This window comes from Somniosus microcephalus, chromosome 28 (genome assembly GCF_052327205.1).
Source record: "Somniosus microcephalus isolate GS21.2 chromosome 28, FLI_Smic_1.0, whole genome shotgun sequence".
Lineage (NCBI taxonomy): Eukaryota > Metazoa > Chordata > Chondrichthyes > Squaliformes > Somniosidae > Somniosus > Somniosus microcephalus.
This window is the reverse complement of record NC_141014.1, coordinates 39,514,527-39,534,023: the sequence shown is the minus strand read 5'-3', so window position 1 is coordinate 39,534,023 and position 19,497 is coordinate 39,514,527. Positions and strand designations below refer to the sequence as shown.

The 19,497-nt window shown below is 50.2% G+C and overlaps 1 protein-coding gene across 1 annotated transcript in view; it reads right to left on the bottom strand.

The window, feature by feature from the left end:
* LOC147099632 (voltage-dependent T-type calcium channel subunit alpha-1I-like) overlaps positions 1-19,497 on the bottom strand; it is a 259,865-nt gene that overhangs the window by 31,788 nt on the left and 208,580 nt on the right. Inside the window, exons 27-29 of the mRNA XM_085969212.1 lie at positions 10,561-10,694; positions 6,002-6,072; positions 1,390-1,468 (exon numbers count right to left, since the gene is read on the bottom strand). Of these exons, the coding sequence (XP_085825338.1) occupies positions 1,390-1,468; positions 6,002-6,072; positions 10,561-10,694 (284 nt within the window). The remainder of the gene's footprint in view (positions 1-1,389; positions 1,469-6,001; positions 6,073-10,560; positions 10,695-19,497) is intronic.

Sequence of the window (19,497 nt, the reverse complement as noted above, 5' to 3'; positions counted from 1 at the left end):
TTACCACTAGGCTTGTGTACCCACTGATCCACAGCTAGCGCACCCACTGATCCACAGCTAGCGTACCCACTGATCCACAGCTAGTGTACCCACTGATCCACAGCTAGCGTACCCGCTGATCCACAGCTAGCGTACCCACTGATCCACAGCTAGTGTACCCACTGATCCACAGCTAGCGTACCCACTGATCCACAGCTAGCGTACCCGCTGATCCACAGCTAGCGTACCCGCTGATCCAAAGCTAGTGTACCCAGTGATTCACAGCTAGCGTACCCGCTGATCCACAGCTAGTGTACCCACTGATCCACAGCTAGTGTACCCGCTGATCCACAGCTAGCGTACCCGCTGATCCACAGCTAGCGTACCCGCTGATCCACAGCTAGCGCACCCGCTGATCCACAGCTAGCGTACCCGCTGATCCACAGCTAGCGTACCCGCTGATCCACAGCTAGCGTACCCACTGATCCACAGCTAGTGTACCCGCTGATCCACAGCTAGTGTACCCGCTGATCCACAGCTAGCGTACCCGCTGATCCACAGCTAGCGTACCCGCTGATCCACAGCTAGTGTACCCACTGATCCACAGCTAGTGTACCCGCTGATCCACAGCTAGTGTGCCCGCTGATCCACAGCTAGTGTGCCCGCTGATCCACAGCTAGTGTGCCCGCTGATCCACAGCTAGCGTACCCGCTGATCCACAGCTAGTGTACCCGCTGATCCACAGCTAGTGTGCCCGCTGATCCACAGCTAGTGTGCCCGCTGATCCACAGCGCCAAACAGCAACAACAACTTGTATTTATATAGCGCCTTTAACGTAGTAAAATGTCCCAAGGCGCTGCACAGGAGTATTATAGGACAAAAAATTTGACACCGAGCCACATAAGGAGAAATTAGGGCAGGTGACCAAAAGCTTGGTCAAAGAGGTCGGTTTTAAGGAGCGTCTTAAAGGAGGGGAGAGAGGCAGAGAGGTTTAGGGAGGGAATTCCAGAGCTCAGGGCCCAGGCAGCTGAAGGCACGACCGCCAATGGTGGAGCGATTATAATCAGGGGTGCTCAAGAGGGCAGAATTAGAGGAGCGCAGATATCTCGGGGGGGTTGTGGGGCTGGAGGAGATTACAGAGATAGGGAGGGGCGAGGCCATGGAGGGATTTAAAAACAAGGATGAGAATTTTGAAATCGAAGCGCTGCTTAACCGGGAGCAAATGTAGGTCAGCGAGCACAGGGGTGATGGGCAGACAGCAGAGTTTTGGATGACCTCACAGTTTACGTAGGGTGGAATGTGGGAGGCCAGCCAGGAGTGCGTTGGAATAGTCGAGTCTAGAGGTAACAAAGGCATGGCTGAGGGTTTCAGCAGCCGATGAGCTGAGGCAGGGGCGGAGAAGTAACCTACCCAATTTGCCAAACAGTTCGACACCCAGTGCCGCGTAAATGAAGAAAAGCAGCATGAAGAGGAGGCCGAGGTTTCCCACCTGAAAGAGGAAAGGGAAGAAGATTAATTCTTGCCGGTTTCAAACCGAGCTGAAAGAGGTTGGCCCGTCAGCGATGGGCTTTTATTGTTGATCATTTGCCAAACACGACTGGTTGCAAAGGCCTGAGAGAGCCTGAAATCAGTGGGCAGTAGACTTCAATAACGGACATGACCAGGACAGACAGTCTGTTCTCTCTGTGTCGGGGCACTGGGGAAGGGAGCAGGGGAACTCCATCAGCAGGAAGGAGCAGACTCGTCTGGCTTTCAGAGTCGTGGCAATAGGAACATAAATCTCCCTTTAATAAAATTTTATTTAGTGCAGTTCAAACCTATCTATATCTGACTATCTCGATATACTTATCTCTCTGTTTATCTCCACATGCTGTATGCTTCGCTGTCTATTTATGTCTTTGTCTGTCTATATGTCTGCTTTACTCATTTTCTGTCTCTCTGTATTTCTTTCTGTCTGTATGTATGTTTTCCTGTATATATGTTTCTCGCTCTCTGTCCAACTCTCTCTCTACCTGTGCATCTCTCCGTCTGTCCCTCTGCTAATACGTAAAACTGTCAGGTGTAATTACTCCTTCTGCAGTAACTGAGCCTCAGATAACACTGCTCCGTTAAAAGTTGTAAACTGCAAAATGGGGTAAACTCATGGTCAGGGGTCGTTTGATGGGACAGTGTAGAGGGAGCTTTACTCTGTATCTAACCCGTGCTGTACCTGCCCTGGGAGTGTTTGATGGGACAGTGTAGAGGGAGCTTTACTCTGTATCTAACCCGTGCTGTACCTGCCCTGGGAGAGTTTGATGGGACAGTGTAGAGGGAGCTTTACTCTGTATCGAACCCATGCTGTAGCTGGCCTGGGAGTGTTTGATGGGACAGTGTAGAGGGAGCTTTACTCTGTATCTAACCCATGCTGTACCTGCCCTGGGAGTGTTTGATGGGACAGTGTAGAGGGAGCTTTACTCTGTATCTAACCCGCGCTGTACCTGCCCTGGGAGTGTTTGATGGGACAGTGTAGAGGGAGCTTTACTCTGTATCTAACCCGTGCTGTACCTGCCCTGGGAGTGTTTGATGGGACAGTGTAGAGGGAGCTTTACTCTGTATCTAACCCGTGCTGTACCTGCCCTGGGAGTGTTTGATGGGACAGTGTAGAGGGAGCTTTACTCTGTATCTAACCCATGCTGTACCTGCCCTGGGAGTGTTTGATGGAACAGTCTAGAGGGAGCTTTACTCTGTATCTAACCCATGCTGTACCTGCCCTGGGAGTGTGTGATGGGACAGTGTAGAGGGAGCTTTACTCTGTATCTAACCCATGCTGTACCTGCCCTGGGGAGTAGAACATTTTCCTCTGAGTATATCGTTTCTCAGCTGTGAACCAAAGCTTCCTCTCTGCTCCTTTTTATCTCAAAATGTTATTTTCTGAAAGAAATTTGTCTAAGTTGCACTTGAACGAATCAATACTAATTCCTTCCACCGTCTCTCTAGGGAGCCTGTTCCACAGATTGACCGCTCACTCACTGAAATACTGTTTCTGCAGATCAGTTTTGAATTTACCCCCTTCGAGCGCAGGCCGTGCCCTCTGGGTCTCCTGTTCTGGACACGGTGAAACAGCTCGTCACGCTCGACATTATCTAGTGCCTTTAGAATCTTAAATACCGCCATCGTATCGCCTCTCAACCTTCTCTTTTCCAGTAGGAACATGCCCGATTTACATAATCACTCCTCATAATCCAATCCATCCGTCGCCTCAATCATTCTGGTTGCTCTCTCCTGTATCTTTTCAATCGCTGCAATATCCTCCTGCTATTGGTCGCCCGACACGCCCACCCTGGCGACGCCCCGCCTCCCCACGGCCAATCGGAAAGCGAACAGACTCTTCATTACCCAACAGGATGATGCTTGGCTATCCATCCAACGACCTTTTCCTTCCCATCTCCCAAGTATTTTTAGAACTAATAAACAATGGTGTTCAAAGAAAATTTTAAAAAGCACCCCATTTTTTAATTCCCCTGTAACTTTTCTCCGACTTTTTGCCCGTGGCAGTGACCTGGAGATTAGTCCTCCATTCCTGGAGACTCCAGGGCCAATCCTGGAGTGTTGGCTGGTTAGTGCTTTGCCGGCATGGACTCGATGGGCCGAATGGCCTCCTTCTGTGCCGTTATCGCTCTACGACTCTACTGCTCCAACCAGATACAACGGAACGTTCATCTCTTTATAGATCCTGCCCGAATCCTGGCAGGGCATGTGCTCCCACCTACCCTATTCCGGAGATGAGGGGGGTTGACTTATGAGGAAAGGTTGAGCAGGTTGGGCCTATACTCATTGGAGTTTAGAAGGATGAGAGGGGATCTTATTGAAACATACAAGATTCTGAAGGGGCTCGACAGGGTAGATGCAGAGAGGATGTTTCCCCTCGTGGGGGAATCTAGAACTAGGGGGCATAGTTTCAGAATAAGGGGAAACTCTTTTAAATTGGAAATGAGGGTTGTGAATCAGAGAGCTGTGGAGGCGGAGTCATTGAATATATTTAAGGTGCAGATTGACAGATTTTTGAACGATAAGGGAGTCGAGGGTTATGGGGAGCGGGCAGGGAAGTGGAGTTGAGGCCAAGATCAGATCAGCCATGATCTTATTGAACGGCGGAGCAGGCTCGAGGGGCCAAATGACCTACTCCTGCTCCTACCTATTCTGTTCTTGTGCTTCCAGTTAGGGTTCCCTTCTCTGTTTGTATATATTCCTGGAGATTCCGTCACATTCCCTTCTTCAGCAGCACCTCCCAAACCCACGACCTCTTCCACCTAGAAGGACAAAGGGCAGCAGGCGCATGGGAACACCACCACCTCCAAGTTCCCCTCCAAGTCACACACCATCCTGACTTGGAAATATATCGGCCGATCCTTCATCGTCGCTGGGTCAAAATCCTGGAACTCCCTCCCTAACAGCACTGTGGGAGCACCTTCACCACACGGACTGCAGCGGTTCAAGAAGGCAGCTCACCACCACCTTCTCAAAGGGCAACTAGAGATGGGCAATAAATGCTGGGCTTGCCAGTGACGCTCAAATCCCGTGAACGATTAAAAAAAAAAAGATCCTCCCACCTCCAACTGCCCCACTCGGTCAATCAGTCCCCATTTTTCCCCAATCTCCAATATTTTTGTAACTAACCAATGAAAATGTTCAAAGAAAACGAGCATTCGTTTTAAACACGCCTATGATTTTTCTTCCCGGAGTTGCTTGCAGCAGTGTCCAGGAGATTAATTCCTGGAGGGTTGCCGACTCCCTTGGGAACCCTGGCTGATTTTCCCACAAGCACTGCAGCTAATTGTTTTGTTTTGTATTTATTCGTTCACCGGAATGTGGGCATCGCTGGCCAGGCTCAGCATTCACTGCCCATCACTAATTGCCCTCGAGAAGGTGAGCCACATTCTTGAATACAACTGAGTGGCTCGCTAGGCCATTTCAGCTTGAGTATTGTGTGCAGTTTTGGTCGCCTTATCTGAGGAAGGATGTTCTTGCCATGGAGGGAGTGCAGCGAAGATTCACCAGGCTGATACCTGGGATGGCAGGAATGACGTATGAGGAGAGATTGGGTCAATTGGGCTTATATTCGCTGGAGTTTAGAAGAATGAGAGGGGATCTCATTGAAGCTTATAAAATTCTAACAGGACTAGACAGACTAGATGCAGGAAGGATGTTCCCGATGGCGGGGGAGTCCAGAACCAGGGGTCACAGTCTAAGGATAAGGGGTAAGCCATTTAGGACTGAGATGAGGAGGAATTTCTTCACCCAGAGAGTGGTGAACCTGTGGAATTCTCTACCACAGAAGGCAGTTGAGGCCAATTCATTAAATATATTCAAGAAGGAGTTAGATATATTTCTTAAGGCTAAAGGGATATGGGGAGAAAGCAGGGACAGGGTACTGAATTTGGATGATCAGCCATGATCTCATTGAATGGCGGAGCAGGCTTGAGGGGCCGAATGGCCTACTCCTGCTCCTATGTTTCAGAGGACAGTTAGGAGCCAACCACATTGCTGTGGGTCGGGAGTCACATATAGGCCAGACCAGGTAAAAGCAGCAGATTACCTTCCCTAAAGGACATTAGTGAATCAGATGTTTTTTTTTACCACAATCCGGTAGTTTCACAGTCACAACATTACAGATATTAGCTTTTTTATTTCAGATTTATTTAATTAACTGAATTTAAATTGCACAGCTGCCGTGGTGGGATATGAACTCACGTCTCGTGGATCATTAGTCCAGGCCCCTGGATTACCAGTCCAGTCACATAACCACCATGGTACCATTGCCTGCTGCCCACTGCTAACCCAGAACCGACTGGGCACCAATCCGGGGACCTCTCGCTCTATAAGGCTCAGTTCGTCACTGGAAACCGAGCGTGGTCCGCCCAGGAAAAGAATCCCTCCTGCAACCTGCCAAGTTTGAGGCTCGCATTTTTAAAGCTTTTCATGATATATATATATTTTTTTTAATTTTAAATGGATAGTTAGGCCTAAGGCCTGTGTGGTTTACCTGAGGCAGAGCCTGCACTACGGTGTCCAGGAGGGCTCTCATTCCGGTGGCCATCTTCAGCAATTTCAGCACTGATAAAATCAAAACGAAAAGATAGGGGTTAGATGGAGTATGGGGCGGGAGAAGGCTCATGTGGAGCATAAAACACCGGCACGGACCAGTTGGGCCGAATGGCCTGTTTCTGTACTGTATATTCTATGCAGTCACAGTGACTGAATATTATGCCAGAGGGAAGCTGGTTAGCACCTCTCACACTCCAGGACAAGATAGAAGAAACGCTGCTCCAATGAAGCTGAACGTAAGCTCGAGGAACAGCACCTCATCTTTCGATTAGGCACTTTACAGCCTTCTGGACTCAACATCGAGTTCAACAATTTCAGACCATAACCTCGGCCCCGATCTTTTTTTTCTCTCTCTCACATGGCAGCTATCGATCATTCTGCCATCGCCATTTACACTTCATCTAGAGTCATCTTTTGTTTCTTGACTTGCCCCATTACCATTTCCTTTTGCCTCGCACCATCATCCCTTTTGTCTCTTAATCTCTCCGGCCTTCCGCCCTATCACAGACCTTCCCTTTTGTTCTTTCCTCCCCTCCCCCCTCTCCCGGCCCCGACACTTGCTTAAAAACCTGTTCCACCTCCAACTTTTTCCAGTTCTGACGAAGGGTCATCGACCTGAAACGTTAACTCTGTTCCTCTCTCCACAGATGCTGCCTGACCTGCGGAGTGTTTCCAACATTTTCTGTTTATATTATAGACTGGTTAAACCTTCTGCCACCTCTAGCAGCAGTTCCCCATTGGCACAGTGGTGAGCATCCCCTGCTTGTCACGTAGGAGACCAAGGTTCAGTTCCTCGAAAGGGAAAACATCTTTCCCCAGAGGAGTGGTGAGAATGTGGAACTTGCTCCCACAGGGAGTGGTTGAGGCGAATAGTGGAGATATTCTTAAGGGGAAGCTGGATAAACACATGAGGGAGAAAGGAATAGAAGGATATGTTGATAGGGTGAGATGAAGAGGGGTGGGAGGAGGCTGGTGTTGGGCATAAACACCGGCACGGACCAGTTGGGCCGAATGGCCTGTTTCTGTGCTGTGGACTTGATGTAGTTTCCAATCTCTGGCTTTTCTGAATCTGTTTTATCCAACCCTGTTTATCAACTCTACTAAATAGGGAGAAAATGAACATTACCGGAGTTCAGAGCAGCGCCACGTGATGTCATTTAGGGTTGGTCGTCAGGCCGCAGATTCTCACGCTGTGCACAAAATGAGAATGGAATTTGGGAAGAGACAGGAATGTGTCTGAGCTTACGGATAATACTAAGCTCGGGGTTGTGGTGACTTGTGAAGAACAGAATCGCAATGGGAACAGAGGCAGATTAAGCGAGTGGGCAAGGACAATGGCAGATGGAGCTTATGGTCATTGAAGGACAAATCTTCTGGTTTTCCACCGGGAAATTGCACATTGGGAAACTGCACAGCTCCCAGCCTGTAATTAAAATCAGCAGTCAGAAAATCACGAGCTGGGAGCTGTGCAATTTCCTGATGTGGTGTGCGTTGGGAGCACGGATGTGGAATACTTACGCCTTAAAAAGCTAGCTCACTGATGCAAAAAGAGATCAACAAGGCTAATGGAACGCTGTCCTTCATCACAAGAGAACATAAAGGTAAGGAAGTGTTACTGGAATCCAACAGAGCTTACTGAAACATACAAGATTCTGAGGGGGATTGACAGGGTAGATGCAGAGAGGATGTTTCCCCTCGTGGGGGAATCTAGAACTAGGGGGCATAGTTTCAGAATAAGGGGTCACCCATTTAAAATGGAAATGAGGAGGAATTTCTTCTCTCAGAGGGTCGTGAATCTTTGGAATTCTCTTCCCCAGAGAGCTGTGGAGGCGGAGTCAGTGAATATATTCAAGGCGGAGATTGACAGACATTTGAGCTACAGGGGAGTCGAGGGGTATGGGGAGCGGGCAGGGAAGTGGAGTTGAGGCCAAGATTGGATCAGCCATGATCTTTGATGTGCCTCAATAATCCCGAGACTCGATGTTAGCGAAACAAAACAAGGCTTTTATTAACTTAGAAGATAACACGCAGTGGAGAGAGGTATCTTCCCTGGAGGTCTGCAGTACTGGCTGTGAGGCCAGACTGAGCTGGCTTACATAGAGGCCAGGTATGGGCGGAGCCCTACACACAACACATTCCATACATTCCAATACACAATACAATGGTGAGGAGAAACCTGAAACCAACCACAGTCACAGGCAATACAATGGTAAGGGGGAACCTGAAACCAACCACAGTCACAGGCAGTGATGAATGGAATATTTCATCACAATCTTATTGAATGGCGGAGCAGGCTCGAGGGGTCGAATGGCCGACTCCTGCACCTATTTCTTTTGTTTTTATGGGTCGGCCATTTAGGACTGAGATGAGGAAGAAATTCTTCACTCAGTGTCATGAATCTTATCATGACTCATGAAGTAACACTGGGCGGCCAGCTGGTGGCGCCGTCCAAGGAGTATAAATACTCGGGCGTGGGCCCAGCTTGCTCAGGATGTTTCTGTAACCAGGAACTAGTGATGTAACTAGAATCTCATGGTTGTGAAACAGTTGATTAAAGCCTTGTTTTATACTCAAACAAAGTGCTCAGTGGTCTCTTTACATCAATCAGTGGCTTGTGAATCTTTGGAATTGTCTACCCCAGAGAGTTGTGCATATTCAGTCTTTGAGTATATTCAAGGCTGATATCGATAGATTTTTGGACTCCAGGGGAATCAAGGGCTATGGGGATCAGGCGGGAAAGTGGAGTTGAGGTCAAGATCAGCCATGATCTTATTAAATGGCGGAGCAGGCTCGAGGGGCCGAATGGCCGACTCCTGCTCCTATTTCTAATGTTCTTATGGACAAACCTCATCTGGAGTACTGTGTTCTGTTTTGGACTTCTGATCTCAGGAGGGTTTGGAGAAATGCTGGAGATGACGCACAGTATGTTACTTGGTACAGATGGAGTTACAATGAGGAATTTGGAAAATGAGTTATATAACCCTGGGGATGAGAGAGTGGGACTGATTGACAGCTCCTTGAAAGAGTCGGCACCGACACTGTGGGACCGAATGGCCTCCTTCTGTGATGTATGATTCTATGATTCTATTAAGGGGTGCTCTGATTGAGGCGTTTAAAATAGTGAAGGGAATTGACAAGGTGGTTTGGGAACTTAATCTTAGAATTCGAGCCAAGCCGGTTGACAAGAAATCTACTTGAAGCAAAGAACATACTGCTCGAGAAGGCCACAGTCAAATGAATTATTTAAAAGGAAGATAGATACTTGGGCAAGTAAGGATACCGAGAGCTGCGGAGAAAAGGGCGAGGAATTGGGATTAAAAAGATAGAGTTGGCATGGATAACAATTATGGTGCAGCAGCCTCGATGAGCCAATTGGTTGACTCCTCACTCTATTTACTATGGTCCGCGCTTCACTCAAATTTCCTCTCTTGTTCCTCCGTAGCTCCAAATATGGCTTCCGACGCGTTCGTCCTCCTCTGCAGGGGCTCACTCTGCTGCAATCATGGCACATGGCGCCACCTGCTCCAAATTATTCAATCAATCAATCAATCAATCAACTTTATTGTCATTGTTAGTGCACAAGTGCAGTACAACGAAATGTAGACTTGCGGCTCCCGAGAGTGTACATTTAGATTAAGACATTTAAACATTCAACATTCATTTGGCTTGTAATACATTAACATAAACATAATAAAGTGCATTGGCAGATGTGCAGGCTTTAGAGTTTATTTGTGGAGTTCAGTAGGATGACAGCCCTGGGAAAGAAGCTGTTCCTAAATCTGGTCGTTCGGGTGCGAATACATCTGTAGCGTCTCCCAGATGGCAGGAGGGCGAACAGACTGTGGCTGGGGTGGGTAGGGTCTTTGATGATGGTCCGTGACCTCCGTAGACAGCGTTTCTGGTATATGTGCTCTATGGTCGGTAGCCGGGTGCCGGTAATGCGTTGGGCAGTTTTGACTACCCACTGCAGGGCTTTCCGGTCATAGTAGCTACAGCTGCCATACCATACTGTGATACAGTTCGTCAGGATGCTCTCTATAGTGCAGCGGTAAAAGTTAGAGAGGATCAGGGGTGACAGGTTACATCCCTTCAGCCTCCTTAGGAAATATAGGTGCTGCTGGGCCTTCTTCACCAGAGAGGAGGTCCCAGGACCTCAAAACTGTGGAACGCCTCACTTCCCTCCGACTTCCCTCTTCTCCTACATACTTCAACATCTCAAACCAAGTGTCACCTACCCACGGTGCTCACCTCATCGCCTCTCCGACAGTTTGGAACCTGGGTGGTGCCTGGTGAAATGGGCCGGGGGGACCTTGACTGACGGTTCCTGAATAATATATACCTTTTTAAAAAAAATGATTGTCCCACACAGCGAAGATTCGCACCATCTCCATTCACTGCATCAACTGTAACAGCAAGGGTATTGCCCCTTGCTTGCTGTCCCCTGACATACACTTACAGCAGGAGGCAGCAATTCGATCAGGAGAGACAGCGGCTTACCTCTGGCGATCCGGAGGACCCTCATGATGCGGATGATGGTAGGATTAATGGGAAGAGCAGCGCTTATCTCGATCTCCTCCAGTGTAATCCCCATCACGGACAGCAGCACAATGGCCAGGTCGAGCTGGTTCCACCTGCGGGTGCAGAGAAAAGATTCCAAGAAGGAGATGATCCGAATTAGTTTAATTTACACAAGAGCACCTTGTGAAAGAGGGCAGGTTACATAAGGACAAGGAAAGGGATGGTCCCTTTTATCACACATAAAGAAAGAAAAAGAAAGATTTGCATTTATATAGCACCTTTCATGACCACGACGAAAGCTACACATCAAACACTCCCAGGGCAGGTACAGCACGGGTTAGATACAGAGTAAAGCTCCCTCTACACCGTCCCATCAAACACTCCCAGGGCAGGTACAGCACGGGTTAGATACAGAGTAAAGCTCCCTCTACACTGTCCCATCAAACATTCCCAGGGCAGGGACAGCACGGGTTAGATACAGAGTAAAGCTCCCTCTACACTGTCCCATCAAACACTCCCAGGGCAGGTACAGCACGGGTTAGATACAGAGTAAAGCTCCCTCTACACTGTCCCATCAAACACTCCCAGGGCAGGTACAGCACGGGTTAGATAGAGTAAAGCTCCCTCTACACTGTCCCATCAAACACTCCCAGGGCAGGTACAGCACGGGTTAGATACAGAGTAAAGCTCCCTCTACACTGTCCCATCAAACACTCCCAGGACAGGTACGGCACGGGTTAGATACAGAGTAAAGCTCCCTCTACACTGCCCCATCAAACACTCCCAGGGCAGGTACAGCACGGGTTAGATACAGAGTAAAGCTCCCTCTACACTGTCCCATCACACACTCCCAGGGCAGGCACAGCACGGGTTAGATACAGGGTAAAGCTCCCTCTACACTGTCCCGTCAAACACTCCCAGGGCAGGTACAGCACGGGTTAGATACAGAGTAAAGCTCTCTCTACACTGTCCCATCAAACACTCCCAGGGCAGGTACAGCACGGGTTAGATACAGAGTAAAGCTCCCTCTGCACTGTCCCATCAAACACTCCCAGGGCAGGGCCAGCACGGGTTAGATACAGAGTAAAGCTCCCTCTACACTGTCCCATCAAACACTCCCAGGGCAGGGCCAGCACGGGTTAGATACAGAGTAAAGCTCCCTCTACACTGTCCCATCAAACACTCCCAGGGCAGGTACAGCATGGGTTAGATACAGAGTAAAGCTCCCTCTGCACGGTCCCATCAAACACTCCCAGGGCAGGTACAGCATGGGTTAGATACAGAGTAAAGCTCCCTCTACACTGTCCCATCAAACACTCCCAGGGCAGGTACAGCACGGGTTAGATACAGAGTAAAGCTCCCTCTACACTGTCCCATCAAACATTCCCAGGGCAGGGACAGCACGGGTTAGATACAGAGTAAAGCTCCCTCTACACTGTCCCATCAAACACTCCCAGGGCAGGTACAGCACGGGTTAGATACAGAGTAAAGCTCCCTCTACACTGTCCCATCAAACACTCCCAGGGCAGGTACAGCACGGGTTAGATAGAGTAAAGCACCCTCTACACTGTCCCATCAAACACTCCCAGGGCAGGTACAGCACGGGTTAGATACAGAGTAAAGCTCCCTCTACACTGTCCCATCAAACACTCCCAGGGCAGGGCCAGCACGGGTTAGATACAGAGTAAAGCTCCCTCTACACTGTCCCATCAAACACTCCCAGGGCAGGGCCAGCACGGGTTAGATACAGAGTAAAGCTCCCTCTACACTGTCCCATCAAACACTCCCAGGGCAGGTACAGCATGGGTTAGATACAGAGTAAAGCTCCCTCTGCACGGTCCCATCAAACACTCCCAGGGCAGGTACAGCATGGGTTAGATACAGAGTAAAGCTCCCTCTACACTGTCCCATCAAACACTCCCAGGGCAGGTACAGCACGGGTTAGATACAGAGTAAAGCTCCCTCTGCACGGTCCCATCAAACACTCCCAGGGCAGGTACAGCACGGGTTAGATACAGAGTAAAGCTCCCTCTACACAGTCCCCATCAAACACTCCCAGGGCAGGTACAGCACGGGTCCTAATGTGACAGTCACGGGCAGCATCAAGTAACGTCTCGATCTGAAACCCAGAGTACTTTAGCTTTCGGCTGGAGGCTGCCTTGGGTTTGATTGATTCTTGGCTGAACCTCGAGGCAGAACTTGGCTTCGGCTCAAAGCTGTGCCAGCTCACCAATTTAGCAAAACAATTCTGTTGTGGGGACAAAAATAACTCACAGATCGAGAATGATAATAAACAGAAAAACAGTGATTATATCCCGAGGTTATAGAAAGTAAAGGCTGGGAGAGCATGAACTCTGAACCGATATGCGAGATGTAAAAAATTGATTGTTGCTGCAGCTCTTATTGTCGGTGTGAAAGTCTCTGAAATCACAGCCTCCCAATCTGCGAGCGTGATTACTGACTACACACGTGTCATTAGCAGGGGTCACGCACTCACTGGCGAGGGCACATAAACTTTTAACTTATTTTTTAATATATACGTTCATGGGATGTGGGCGTCGCTGGGAAGGCTGGCATTTATTGCCCCTCCCTAGTTGCCCCGTGAGAAGGTGGCGGTGAGCCTCCCTCTTGAACTGCTACAGTCCATGTGGTGAAGGTGCTCGCACAGCGCTGACCTTGTCATAGCGGTTTTGTTACAACTGAGGGGCAGTTAAGAGTCAACCACATTGCTGTGGGTCTGGAGTCACATATAGACCAGACCGGGTAAGGACTCCACGAGATTCCTCAGTAATCCCAGAACATGTGCATCTCCCAACTTTTCTTTCCCAATTCCCCCCGCCACCTGCCCCCCACCGAAGATCCTGACTCCCGCTGGCCTGCATCCTCCGCGCCCCACGCAAGTGGCCACTCCTCGCGTCCAAAGACTAGGAAGTGATCGCGGCCCGGCACTCTATTCCGCTGTGGGGGGTGGGGGGGGGGGGTGGGGGCACCACAACCCGCCCCGTCCCATCGTCGAGTGAGCAACACATGGAATGGACGCTGGGAAGCGGAGTGGAGGCGGGAATCCTGGGACGATCCAAGAGGCAGTTGGGTGGAAATGGGAGACGAAAGGGCCTTTCTATGGTGGGGGGGGAGGTAAATCAGGGCAGGGGGTAAATCGAGGGTGTAAATCAATGGGTAAATTGAGGGGGGTAAATCAAGGGGTAAATCGGGGTAAATCAAGGGGTAAATCGAGGGGTAAATCGGAGTAAATTGGGGTAAATCAAGGGGGTAAATCGAGAAATCATGGGTAAACATAGAAACATAGAAGATAGGAGTAGGAGTAGGCCATTCGGCCCCTCGAGCCTGCTCCGCCATTCAATGAGATCATGGCTGATCATCCAAATTCAGTACCCTGTCCCTGCCTTCTCCCCATACCCCTTGATCCCTTTAGCCTTGAGAAATATATCCAACTCCTTCTTGAATATATTTAATGAATTGGCCTCAACTGCCTTCTGTGGTAGAGAATTCCACAGGTTCACCACTCTCTGGGTGAAGAAATTCCTCCTCATTTCTGTCCTAAATGGCTTACCCCTTATCCTTAGACTGTGACCCCTGGTTCTGGACTCCCCGACCATCGGGAACATCCTTCCAGCATCTAGTCTGTCTAGTCCTGTTAGAATTTTATAAGTTTCGATGAGATCCCCTCTCATTCTTCTAAACTCCAGTGAGTATAATCCCAATCGACCCAATCTCTCCTCATACGTCATTCCTGCCATCCCAGGTATCAGTCTGGTGAATCTTCACTGCACTCCCTCCATGGCAAGAACATCCTTCCTCAGATAAGGCGACCAAAACTGCACACAATACTCAAGATGTGGTCTCACCAAGGCCTTGTACAACTGCAGCAAGACATCCTTGTTCTTGTACTCAAACCCTCTCGCTACGAAGGCCAAATTACCATTTGCCTTCTTAACCGCCTGCTGCACCTGCATGCTTACCTTCAGCGACTGGTGCACAAGGACACCCAGGTCTCGTTGCACTTCCCCTTCTCCCAATCTATTGCCATTCAAATAATAATCTGCCTTCCTGTTTTTGCTACCAAAGTGGATAACCTCACATTTATCCACGTTATATTGCATCTGCCATGCTTCTGCCCAATCACCCAACCTGTCCAAATCATCCTGGAGTTTCTCGGCATCCTCCTCACAGCACACACGCCCACCCAGCTTTGTGTCGTCTGCAAATTTGGAGATATTACATCTAGTTCCCTTGTCTAGATCATTAATATATATTGTGAATAGCTGGGGTCCAAGGACCGATCCCTGCGGTACCCCACTAGTCACTGCCTGCCACTTGGAAAAAGACCCGTTTATTCCAACTCTTTGCTTTCTGTCTGCCAACCAGTTCTCTATCCAAGTCAGTACCTTGCCCCCAATCCCATGTGCCTTAACTTTACACGCTAATCTCTTATGCGGGACCTTATCGAAAGCCTTCTGAAAGTCCAAATACACCACATCCACTGGTTCTCCCTTATCTATTTTACCAGTTACATCCTCAAAAAATTCCAGTAGATTAGTCAAGCACGATTTACCCTTTGTAAATCCATGTTGACTTTGTCCGATTCTGTCACTGTTTTCCAAGTGCTCTGCTATTACATCTTTTATAATGGACTCTAGCATTTTCCCCACTACCGATGTCAGGCTCACCGGTCTGTAATTCCCCGTTTTCTCCCTACCACCTTTTTTGAATAGTGGGGTAACATTAGCTACCCTCCAATCCATGGGTACTGTTCCAGATTCCATCGAATGTTGGAAGATGATCAGCAATGCATCTACTATTTCTAGGGCCACTTCCTTAAGTACCCTAGGATGTAGATTAACAGGCCCTGGGGATTTATCGGTAAATCGAGGGGGTAAATTGTGGTAAATCGAGGTTAAATCGGGGGTAAATTGAGGGGTAAATTGGGGGGTAAATCGAGGGGGTAAATCGAGGGGTAAATCGGGGAGTAAATCGAGGGGTAAATTGAGGGGTAAATCGGGGGGTAAATCGAGGGGTAAATCGGGGAGTAAATCGAGGGGTAAATTGAGGGGTAAATTGGGGGGTAAATCGAGGGGTAAATCGGGGAGTAAATCGAGGGGTAAATTGGGGGGTAAATTGGGGGGTAAATCGAGGGGTAAATCGAGGGGTAAATTGAGGGGTAAATCGGGGAGTAAACGAGGGGTAAATTGAGGGGTAAATCGGGGGTAAATCGAGGGGTAAATCGAGGCGGTAAATCGAGGGGGGGGTAAATCCGCAGCCGATCGTGAGCGGGTCAGTCTCCCAGCCGGCGGATTAGGTTAAAATTGCCCGAGTGTGTTGCAGAATGCCTGGTGCGCCAGACAAATACTCGCCCAAAATTGGCTCCCCCAAAGTTGGAGAACTGACACAAGCCGCGAATGGGCGGCTCGCTCTGCCAGTCACAGGCACTTTCAAACGCTCGGCTCAAACTCCTCTGCTTGTTCGCGGCGGCGCCCTGCGGTTTAAAGCGAATAGACGAGCGCCCTCGTTAAAAGGCAGCGGCTTTAGCCGGGGCCTGCTGGTGCGGTTGGTACTAAATTCGCAGAGCGCGCTTTTCAGCTTCCAATTGAGAAATACATTTTCTTGCAGGTTCAAAGGCTCGCGGAGATTAATGATCAGCCAGCAATTAAATACAGATTTGTTACGGCTGAACGAGATCTTTCAGAGAGAGAAGACTCGCTCTGCCTCCTCCCGAGACACTCCCCCATCATTTCACTTCCAGCCCCAATTCACTTCTTGTTCTAAAACCATTTAATTTGCTCAGTTAAATCCAGGGCTGGTGCCGATGTTTCATCTCCGACAGTAACCCTGAATCGCCATGGTCAAGCAGCTGCCGGTATGTTCTTTAACGCCACCAGTTCAGGATTTCCTGGCTTTGATCTTTCACATTTGGGTGACGGACGGGCCGGCCGGAGCCCACTGCTTTTTTTTTTTGAGACCCCGGCCTCCTTTACATTCGCCAAGCGAGCTGCGAGGAGCCAAGCAGGCCGCAGCCGGTGTGGCTCGCTGGGATTGAGGACTTGAGACCGTCCGGGAGTTGGAGGGCCCAGGGAAGCAGTGGCCCAGGTTAATTTTGTGGGTCGCTCCTTGCTCCTCCTCAACCTTTGGCCGGGCCTCTGGGGGCTCCATCACCCGTGGAGAAGGTTGGAGTGAAAAGGCCGCAGGCTTCGACCAGTTCCAGCCTAAAATGGCAATCGGAGACCTATTAGTGTCAGCTGTGGCTCAGTGGGCAGCGCTCTCGCCTCTCAGTCAGAAGGTGGTGGGTTCAAGTCTCATCCCAGGGACTTGAGCACTTAAATCCAGGCTGACACTCCCAGTGCAGTACTGAGGGAGTGCCGCACTGCCGGAGGGGCGGTACTGAGGGAGCGCCGCACTGTCGGAGGGGCAGTACTGAGGGAGCGCCGCACTGTCGGAGGGGCGGTACTGAGGGAGCGCCGCACTGTCGGAGGGGCAGTACTGAGGGAGCGCCGCACTGTCGGAGGGGCAGTACTGAGGGAGCGCCGCACTGTCGGAGGGGCGGTACTGAGGGAGCGCTGCACTGTCGGAGGGGCAGGACTGAGGGAGCGCCGCACTGTCGGAGGGGCAGTACTGAGGGAGCGCCGCACTGTCGGAGGGGCGGTACTGAGGGAGCGCCGCACTGTCGGAGGGGCAGTACTGAGGGAGCGCCGCACTGTCGGAGGGGTAGTACTGAGGGAGCGCCGTACTGTCGGAGGGGCAGTACTGAGGGAACGCCGCACTGTCGGAGGGGCAGTACTGAGGGAGCGCCGCACTGTCGGAGGGGCAGTACTGAGGGAGCGCCGCACTGTCGGAGGGGCAGTACTGAGGGAGCGCCGCACTGTCGGAGGGGCGGTACTGAGGGAGCGCCGCACTGTCGGAGGGGCAGTACTGAGGGAGCGCCGCACTGTCGGAGGGGCGGTACTGAGGGAGTGCCGCACTGTCGGAGGTGCTGTCTTTCAGATGAGATGTTAAACCGAGGCCCCGTCTGCTCTCTTAGGTGGAGGTAAAAGATCCGATGACCACTATTTCGAAGAAGAGCAGGGGAGTTCTCCTTGGGCCAATATTTATCCCTCAAATCAACATCACTGAAACAGTTTATGTGGCCATTATCACATTGCTGTTTGTGGGAGCTTGCTGTGCACAAATTGTTTCCCACATTACAACAGTGACTACGCTGCAAAAGTACTTCATTGGCTGTAAAGGGCTTTGAGACGTCCGGTGATGGTGAAAGGCGCTGGAGAATTGCCAGTCTTTCTTTCTTTAGGTCACAGGTGTAGGCGTCGGACAGCCCGGCCTGTCAGCGGTTAGTCTGGAAATTTCTAAACTGAATACTGGACAGGAGAGATCCAAATTTCAAACACAGAAATCCATTTTTTCCCCTCTATTTACTTCACATTCCGTGATGGAGGGACAGACATTTCCATTTTGAAAGGGGCCAATCGCCTGAAACAGGCTGGCAGCGCTTTGGGCACCCTGCGGGAGGCCCCTTTCAAAATGGCGCCGACTGCATCGCCTTGGTAACGGGACAGTGAGGCTACCGACCCCCATTCTGAGGGGGTCCCCCCCCCCTCCGTTAACGCCAGGAGAGGGGAGTCAAAATCGACCTCACGGTGGGGGAGGGGATAAATTTTAACCTTACCCTCCCTTAAAAGTCCCAGACAGCCCTTTCCCAACGCCCCCCCCCCCCCACCCCGTTCTCAACACACCCTTCTCGCCACTCGGAGCTCCGCACTGGAGCCACTCAACGCAGCTCCGCACTCGGGCTTAGTATCTCCACCGAGGGGATTCTGCACTCGACCCCCCTCGCTGCCGGGCTGCACAATTACAGGGAGAACTCATGCTGGCAGCTGCTGGCCAACAGAACAGGAGGAGTTCATAATAACAGCAGGAAACTCAGCAGGCCCGGGCAGCACCGGTGGAGAGAGAAACAGAGTCAACGCTTCAGGTCGATGACCTCTCGGCAGAACTGGAAAAGAGCAGGAAATGGAAAGCAAGGTTAGGGGCTGGGAAAAGGAGGGAGGGAATGAAAGAACAAAAGGGAAGGTCAGCGATAGGAGAGAAAGCAGGAGAGATTAAGAGACATTGAGAGTCATTAAGAGATATTCAAGGCGAGAGGAGGTGGTAATGGGACAGGTTAAGGAACAAAGGATGGCTGTAGATAAAGTGTGAATGGCGCTGGCAGAATAAAGGACAGCTGGCATGAGTTCATACGCGTATTCCTAGCGGGGGAGTGGCTGCTGAGCGACACAGACCGTTCAGTCCGTAAGGGCGACCCCGAGCTTCCGGTCGCCTGTCACTTTAATTCACCGCCCCATTCCCACTCGGACCTCACCGTCCTTGGCCTCTTGTATTGTTCCACGGAAGCTCAATGTCAGCTCGAGGAACAGCACCTCATCTTCCGATTAGGCACTTTGCAGCCTTCCGGACTCAATATCGAGTTCAACAATTTCAGATCATAACCTCAGCCCCTATTACTTTTTTACTTATAATTTTTTCCACCCCTTTGTTTTGGGTCCTCCTTTCCCCCCCCGCCCACCTTTCCTTTTGTTTCTCTCTCCCACCTGGCAGCTGTCTCTTACCTGCCAGTACACTTCACACCTAATCTCAGCTGCCTTTTGTCTCCACGGGCCTATTACCATCTCGTCTGGCTTCGAATACCTTTTATTGTCTCTTTTGTCCGATCGCAGCCTTGCCTTCGATCTATTTTCTTTTCTTTCCAGCTTTGAAGAAGGGTTTCGACCCGAAACGTCAACTCAAATTTCTCTCCACGGATGTTGCCTGACCTGCTGAGTTTTTCCAGCATTTTCTGTTGTTATTTCGGATTTCCAGCATCTGCAGTATTTTGCTATCGGCCTCCCCAATGCTGGATATCCGGATCTG